The sequence below is a fragment of the Pteropus vampyrus genome, unplaced genomic scaffold, assembly GCF_000151845.1.
Source record: "Pteropus vampyrus isolate Shadow unplaced genomic scaffold, Pvam_2.0 Scaffold309, whole genome shotgun sequence".
NCBI lineage: Eukaryota > Metazoa > Chordata > Mammalia > Chiroptera > Pteropodidae > Pteropus > Pteropus vampyrus.
The window spans coordinates 210,250-218,147 of NW_011889090.1; the positions used below are offsets into that span (position 1 = coordinate 210,250).

The following is a 7,898-nucleotide window of genomic DNA, read 5'->3' on the forward strand; positions in this document are numbered from 1 at the left end:
GGCGCGCGCGCGCGCCGAGCGGAATCGCGGTGTGCGCGCTCTTCCCGGTCAGGTGCTCCGCGGCCCGGCCTGGCGGTCGGCGGGTGGACGGACGTGGGCGCGCCTCCCGGGGCAGGAAGTGGGTGAGGACCCACCTGTACGTCGCGCCCCCAGCTATCAGAAGGGGGACAGCCCCCGCCCCGGGCCCCGCCCCGGGGAGTGTCTCTCAGCGGGGTTCCGGTCCTCTGCCCCCGCGCAGGGACTCCCGGGTCCGTGGGCGCTCAGAGTCCGGAGGCTCCCTGGTCACATCGTCGGGCTGCTGGGGGCATTGGAGAAAGCTGGAGACACTTGAGTCGGCGCCGGGAGCCCAGGACACCCAGTCGCTTTGCGCCGCGGTGCCAGCTGCAACCTCGCGCGCCCTCTGTCGGAACCCACGGGGCCTCCGAGAAACCCCGGCCAAATGAATGCGGAGTGGATTGGGGAGTGCAGGTGTGAGCACCTGTACGTGATGCCAAGGCGACAGCGGGGGTCGGCACAGCAGCTGTGCGTACGCATGTGTGCACAGATGTGCCCAGGCACGGGTGCTGCTGGCAGTAGGTGAAGGGAGTCCCCCGCCCCTCCTGTCAATGAACCAGCCTCCGTGGGGTCCTCCGTAGGTCAAGGGAGACCCGGAGAAGCGCCCCTCCAGCTGTGAAGGGTCCAGCCCGATGCTGCTCCCACTGGGGTGAGGGGCTTTCCCTCCCCCCCACCCCAGGAGGAAGACTTGAGGCCACTAGAGGGAGTTCCAAGCTGGCCAGAATGGCCCTAGGATGAGACCGAGAGTGATGGGGATAGGGTGTGCTGTGCCCACGACCCTTGAAGCTGGCGGGAGCCTGGGACTGGCCCATCTGCCTGGTCATGACCATCCTCGGGCAGCGGGCCAGCACAGGGAAAGACCCCACCAGTCCACCACTGACCAGAGGAACCAGAGTTCGGACCTATGAGCCCAGTCTGGGGACCACCCCCGGGTCAGCCTGGGCCAGGGGTCCTGACCTCCATTCCCCTGGCTCTGACGGGGAGAGTGGGCAGGGCTGTGAAGCTGACACCCACTCTGCAAACCCTAGGCCTTGTCTCTTCAGTCGGGTTTCCCCAGAGGTAATCGGAGGAAGCCGGGCAGGCTGGCCGCAGAGCGAGGGTTTGCCATGCTCTCTGCTGTCTGCCCAAGGGAGCAGGAAGACAGTGCCTGCCCTGAGAGCTCCCAGGTGACAGCATCCCGCCCCCAGACACAATGGCTGCTGGTCACAGATGCAGAGGGTCTGATGCCCCAGCTCTATGCCAGCCCCGGAGCTTCTCTCCCACCTGACAGCACGAGAGAGAAGCTGGTAGCCAGTCCAGCTGGCACAGCCGTGGTCAGGCCCGGGCTCTGCAGGGAGGGGTGAGTGGGTGGCCAGAGCCTGAACGCTTACAGGAGGGGCCTCGTCCAGTGACAGTGGTGGCCACTGTGGGGTCAGGGGCCCCTGGGCTGGGAGGGAGGTGCATGCTCAGGCCACAGCTCCTGGACCATCCTCCGTCCCTGCCTTTGCCACGGCTGATCCTCATGGCAGGAGGTGAGAAAACAGCATCTCAGTGCAACAACCCTGCTCACACTAGTCTGGACTCACATAAGGACCCGAGCTTAGGATTCCCACCCAAGCTCCTGCCTGGCTTCTCCTGGGCACCTTTTAAGATCACCACTCAGAGGTGAGCCCGTGAAGAATTAGTGACGGCCGCCCCAACCCTTAGAAGTAATAGGTGCTGCTACCCTGTTCTGTCTCCTGCTGGCTCACGACCTGGGCCTGAGGGCTGCCCTTCCCCCTGCTCACCCACCCCCGCTTCTGGGGTCCGCCACGTAATAAATCCTGTTGTTTTGCTCCATGAGTTTACTGACACTGCGCCTTCATGAAAATGGGCCCAGGGTTTCTATTTCCCCAGAGAGGGCGCTGGGGCGCTGACATGTGTGGCTCCTCACACCAGCTTGGGGGTTTCCAACACAGGGTGATAGTCATCCCCCCCACCAACTCCCTGCTGTCCTGGGAGGGCTTGGAAGGATGGGGTCAGGGAAGAGGAAGCACAGAGGCTCCTCCCCGCCCCTGTCCATCAGAGTGCCACGCCAGCCGCCTGCCCCTCCCCCGTATCCTCACACATCCAGCCTCACTTTGGCATCTGCTTCTCAGAGGCTGAACCAACGCCGACCCCCCTCCATCCCCTCGTCCACCAACATGCTCCCCCTCCCCAAATAAACCCTCAGGAGAGGACCAGAAACCACAACCAGGAGTAAGTGCTGTAGACTGGCTTTGAGGTCACTCTTCCAAGGACACCTGCACCCAGACCTGCCACTCAGAGGAATGGGCAATGACGGGGGGGGGGGGGGGGGGCGTTGAAGGAAGTTGGTGGGGCTCCAGGCCCAGGCTGTGCACCTGGGAGACGGAGGAGGGCCGCAGAGCATGCCTGGGGCCGAGTCTAAAAATCAGATATGGTCTTTATTGTGTTGGCAGCAACTGACCAGGAGGAGCAAATGTGGGGTGTCGGGAGTGGCCATATGGGCCACCCTGGAACCATTTTCAGCGCTCCCCTGTCCTCAGACAAAACAGAAGCCAAATGATGCCGCAGCCCCAGACTCCAGCCCAGGGAGGAGCCAGAAGTCACATGGAGCCCAGTGACTGTCAATGCAGTTTGTTGGGAAGAAGCTGGGGCAGGCTGAGAAGCAGGTACAAGGCTCCAGGTGGCAGGCCAGGGCGCAGAGGGGCACTGACCCAGGGCCTGGGGTGTGCAGCCCTCAGTTCCCGTGCAGGGCCCGTGGCAGCCCGGCTGGGGAAGGACAGCCCTGCAGTCGTGGACCAGCAGGCAGCTCCCCCCAGGAAGGGGTGAAGGGGGCCGAGTGCTGCCTCTGAGGCTGACCTCAGCTCCAAGGGGGTCTTCCTGGCACCCCTGCACAGGCAAGACTCCCCCCACAGGGCATGACCCGCAGTGAGTGCCTGCAAAGAGCTGCTGAGGGGGTACAGCCACAGCGCGGGCAGGGTCCCAGGAGCCCACTGCTGCCTGGAGGAGGAGGGGTCTGGAGGTAGCCTCACGGTGCGCCAGTCCAGGCCAAGCTCCAGGACGACGGGACCAGCCGCCGGAAGGGGGGCCGGTCAGGAAGGCGTGCTCCAAGACAGACGGGGACGAGTCAACGGAGCTGCTGGCCAGCCAGGAGCCCAGGTCACCTTATTTGCAGTACTCCTTCCTGAAGTCTGGAAGCCAGGGGACAGGTGGTGGCTGCCCTCTGCCCCTGTCGCAGGGGGGATAGTGGGCAGACACCCCCAGCAGGACTGCCCAGGGATTTCTGGGTCACGGAGGTGGCAGGGGACTCCTGCCCGTGGGGTCAGGCTGGAACCTGCTGAGAGTGGGCAGGGCGGGACACAGACCCAGGTCTGAGGGACGGAGGTGGTCCTTCCCAGCTACTCACCTTTGTCCAAGTCAACGCTCTTGGCGGGCGGAGAGCTGTGAGCCAGCCCAGCCCTCTCCTTCAGGATGTTGTTTTTGTAATCTGGGGCATGGGGAGAGCAGAGTGAGGCCCCCCAGAGATGGGCCTCCCCCAGCCTGGGCCTCGTAGCCTCGCTCCCTGCCTTGGGGTCCTCGGGCCCCTTACCTAATTGGATGTCTTCACTCCTGTAAAAAGCTTGGTCCCCTGCGACCACAGCAAACTCTGCCACGTTCACGTCTTTCCTGGAGTTGGGTGGGTGGAGGTTAGGGCAGCTGGGCAGGGCCTGGCCCCCTAGGACAGCCAGGAGGGGGCACTCACCCTTTTGACTTCCACGATTTCTTGTCCGAGTATTCGTAGCCTGCGGAGGGAGACTGGCGTTGAAGGCTGGCTGGCCGGCCTCCTGCCCCGCGCCCTGCCCTGAGAAACCCTCCCCAGCAAGCACCAAGGCTCAGTGGGCCCCTGCTCAGGCGCAGCGAGCCGAGCCCCGCCCCTGCCCCGCTCACCTCCGCGTCGGCGCTGTCGCGTGGCCAGGACGACGGTGATGAGCAGCAGGATGAAGAGCAGCAGAGTGGCCAGCACGTAGCCCAGCTGCTGGAAGAAGTGGGCCCGGCCCTCGGGGACGATGACGTTGATGACGCTGCGGCCGCGCGCCAGAGTAGGGTCTGCGGGGGCCATGTGGGTGCGGTGTCAGCTGGCGTGCAGCGTGGCCCAGCAAGGCCAGCCCTGCTGCACTGCGTGGGGCGGGGAGGGTCGGGCCGCCCTTCTAATGCCTGTGCCCCTTCTGTGGGACAGGGAGGGGCCGGGCTGGTGCCCGCTAGACGTGCCTCGCTCGTCCCAGCCCTGAACGTTCCCGGACGCCCGGGGCGGCCTTCTGCACCTGGGGCTGGGGCGCTGCTGTGGCTGGAGCCATTGTTGCCCGGGGGGTCCCTGGGGGGCGGCTCGGGGGCAGGCTCGGTGACTTTCAGGTGGAAGACACGGCGCTCGTGCAGGCCGCAGTAGTGGTGGTGCAGGTGGCAGGAGTAGGTGCCCTCGTCGGCCGGCTCCAGCGGGTCGATGCGCAGGGAGAAGTCGCCGCGCGCAAAGGCGTCCGCCTCCACCGCCACGCGGTCACGCAGGAAGGGCGGCCCGTAGGCGCGGCGCTCGCCCGACGCGTACAGGTCGAGCAGGCGGTCAGCGCGGTCGTGTGGGACCCCGGGCGGCTGCCGGTCCCAGTGCACCACCTGCTGCGCCTCCTCCAGGTGCCGGTCGGTCCACACGTGTGCGCGGTTCACGCAGGTCAGCAGCGCCGGCGCGCCGCGCTCCGCCACCAGCACCTCCTTCTCGCCGTCCCAGTGCGCGCCGGCGGCCCGGGCTGGGGGCGCAGGTCGGTCAGCGCTGGGGCCCGAGGAGGGAAGAGGGAGGGACCAGGAGGGGGCGGCTAGGGCTGAGGGCGCGGAGTGGGGCGAAGGGAGCCAGGAGTGGGGCATCTGGAGTGGTAGGGGTGGGTGAGGACGGGCGGCGGGGGTGGGGGGGGGGAAGGGGGCGCACTCACGGTTGTCAGTGACCTCGAGGCGGATGGCCAGGCTCTCGTAGAGGTGGCAGTAATGGTGGTGCAGATTACAGGTGTACAGCCCCGCGTCTGTCTCCTCCACCGCTACGCGCAGGCAAGGAAACCAGCCATGAGCTCCGGGCCAGCCCGCGACCCTCCCAGCCCCCCTCCCCCACCCCGGCGCCCGCCCCGAAGTTCAAGGTCCCATACCGCGGATGAGCAGGGAGAAGTTGCCCTCCTGGAAGGCAGAGGGCGGCAGCAGGAGGCGGCCGCGGTCGCGCGGCTCATACACTCGTTGCTCGCCCGCCGAGTACATGTCCACGAGCCGGCGCGCGGGGCCGCCGCTGCGGCGGCCGCTGATGTCCCAGTGGACCACGCGCTGGCGGTCGTGCAGCCGGTCTTGGGTCCACACCATGCGAGGGCTCTGGCAGCGTAGCACAGCCCGGGCACCAGCCGCCCAGGTCACTTCGGACTCGGACACCACGGAGCTGCCTGCCGTCGAGGACCCAGATGGCCCTGATGGGGAGGGGGGTCACTAGGGGCCGGGCGGGACCCAAGGAATCAGGTACAGGGTGGGGCTGGCCAGATGGGAAGGGGACCTTCAGGGGAAGGTGGTCACTAACCTGAGGACAGAAGGACAGCAGAGCCTGGAAGGGGAAGTAGAGGGCGTCACATGGGGATGGGGCATTTGGGTCACCCACACAGGGGGAGGGGCGCTTGGACCCTAGTCCTTTCTGTAGTCCTCCCTGAGGTGGGTGCTAACGACATCCACTTAAGGGGTGCAGATAAAGCCAGAGAAGCAAGGGAGCACAGGTGGGTCCCCTCTGGCCCCACGCCATCCTCACGCCCCCTGCTGGGCTGCAGAACAGGGCACGCGCCTTGGGAGGTGAGAGGTGGAGCCAGGGTTAGACCCCTCAGGCCAGCTCTGGAGTGCGTGCTTGTCACCACAGGCCAACTTCAAGAAGGGTGGCCACCATCACCCTCAGTGCAGCAAGGCCACAGGAGCCTCGTGCTCAGGGAGGCTGGTTGTGGGGATGCCAGCACGCGTTTGTCCCGCATGGACCATGCACCTGCAGAGGGCCATGCCACATGAGCCCCAAGGGTCCCAGGCTGGCTGGGAGCCCCACCCCACCCTCAGTGCTCAGGGCTGGAACCCCTCCAGCCTTCCCGAAGGGCCAGGGGCTGAAGCTCAGGAAGGCTGGACGTGGGGAGTGACCCGCCATCCGCCACCCCACAAGCCAAGTTCCTGCTCCGGAGATGTGGCTGCGAGCCCGGGCTGAGGAATGTGCTGGTCAGCAAGGCAGCCTGGGGGCGGGCTCAGGGGGCCTGGGAGCAGACCCTGCGGTCCCTGCAGCTCCCAGGCCCCTACTATCCCCAACCCACTCCCCTCCTGACAGCTGGGAGAAACGCAGGTCTGGGGGCTTCCCTGAGCAGCGGGGTGCTCGGGGGACCCAGTGCGTTGCCTCAGCCTCCCTGCCCTTCTTGGCCTCTGGCCTCTGTGTGAGGGGAAGGCCCGGAGGACGCTATGGACATCATACCCGCGCGGGTCCTGGGGCCCTTATCATGGGGAGCTGTCCCCTCTGAGGCCCCAGTCCCGTCCCCTTCCCAGTGGGGGTGTCCCACACCTCTGGGCTTAGCTCAGATGGGCGGGTTTGCCTAAAACCCAAACTCACTCAGACCCACTCGGGGTCCGCGCCCCCCAGCCCCCACCCCAAACTCACTCTGCAGGAGCACCAGCTCCCAGAGCAGAACTCGGGGCTGCAGCTCCATGGCGCCTGCCGGCCTGGCTTTGTCTCACTCCAGCTCCAACTGTCCGGAAAAACAGCCCGGCCCCCTCCCGCTCCTTAGCACTGGCAGTGACATCACGGAGCCCTGGGCTGGTCGACAGTGTGCAGACCGCCCCTCACCGCCCCTTGGTTCCTGCCCGGCCCCTCCCCCGCCCCTAGCTGGCTGGTGGGGAGGGGGAGGGCTGTGGCCCTGTGTCCCAGACAGCGAAGGGAGTCTGAGCAAGACCTGCTCCCTCTGTGGCTCCGGTCCTGGAATGGGGACAGTAGCCCAGCCCTCTGAGGGCAGGAGGGCCTGAGGGCATGGTCCCCGATGCCATGTGGGCATCTGGGGCTGCTGCAGGGCCGGGCTTCTGGAGTGAGCAGCCCTTCACCCACCTCTGTAGGGGGACACTGTCCCAGGGTATCCCCCCACGTGGGCAGCCTGGTCGCAAAGCTACTGTGAAGCTGGAGGCCAGCAGGAAGCCATCCTGAGGCAGGGACCCCCAAAAGCCCAGGCGGCCAGACCATGTGCTCTTCCTGTCAGAATGACGACATGCCGTGCCCCCTCCTTGGGGGCTGCACCACTTAATCTGCAAACGGGCAGCAGAGCAGCACCAGCCTTGGGGCCCAGGGTGGTCCTGGGGACAGCAGGCACCTTCACATTCCACAGAGCCAGGGAGGCGAGGGGCGGGGACCCTGAGCACTGAGGAGGCCAGTGGGCGAGCAGCCCCCACCTTTCTGGCCTGTTCCCCAATATCTGCCCCCCCCATCAAGAACAAAACCTGGTGTCCCTCAAACCAAACCTGCAGTTACACTGCTCTTGGGAGCACCCCCACCCACCCAGACCGGGTGAAAGTGCTCCGGGAGCACCCCCGCCACCCAGTCTTTGCACGGAAGGAGGAGTTTATGAGCTCCCCCTCAAAGGCGCAAATTTGAAACTCTGGGAAAAGTTACAAAGTCACATAAACAAATGTGAAATAACATAGCAGATACTATGTACCAAACCCACTCCTTCTAGTTAAGCAAACCTCAGAAAAATCTGAACAACCACAAAAGAAACACAAAAAACCACCGTGCATTTTTTAGACTGCCTGGTTGGATTGCATTATGGTCACAAGCCCTAGTCCCTGAAGGGCTGGGGGGG

General features: G+C 65.6%; 1 protein-coding gene across 2 annotated transcripts; it reads right to left on the minus strand.

Moving 5' to 3' along the window:
- Positions 1-2,456: 2,456 nt before the first annotated feature.
- MXRA8 (matrix remodeling associated 8) lies at positions 2,457-7,465 on the minus strand. 2 transcript variants are annotated; one of them, XM_011377294.2, is made up of 10 exons: positions 6,710-7,465; positions 5,612-5,635; positions 5,199-5,504; positions 4,992-5,093; positions 4,338-4,811; positions 3,964-4,122; positions 3,779-3,818; positions 3,626-3,702; positions 3,443-3,523; positions 2,457-3,265 (listed from the first exon to the last, which is right to left on the minus strand). In XM_011377294.2, the coding sequence occupies exons 1-10, from the start codon at positions 6,756-6,758 to the stop codon at positions 3,129-3,131; spliced, it is 1,449 nt and encodes a 482-aa protein (XP_011375596.1). In that variant the 5' UTR covers positions 6,759-7,465; the 3' UTR covers positions 2,457-3,128. The 2 variants fall into 2 exon arrangements, with proteins under 2 accessions (XP_011375596.1, XP_011375597.1); XM_011377295.2 differs by having other exon boundaries at positions 2,457-3,227; positions 6,710-7,461.
- Positions 7,466-7,898: the final 433 nt, after the last annotated feature.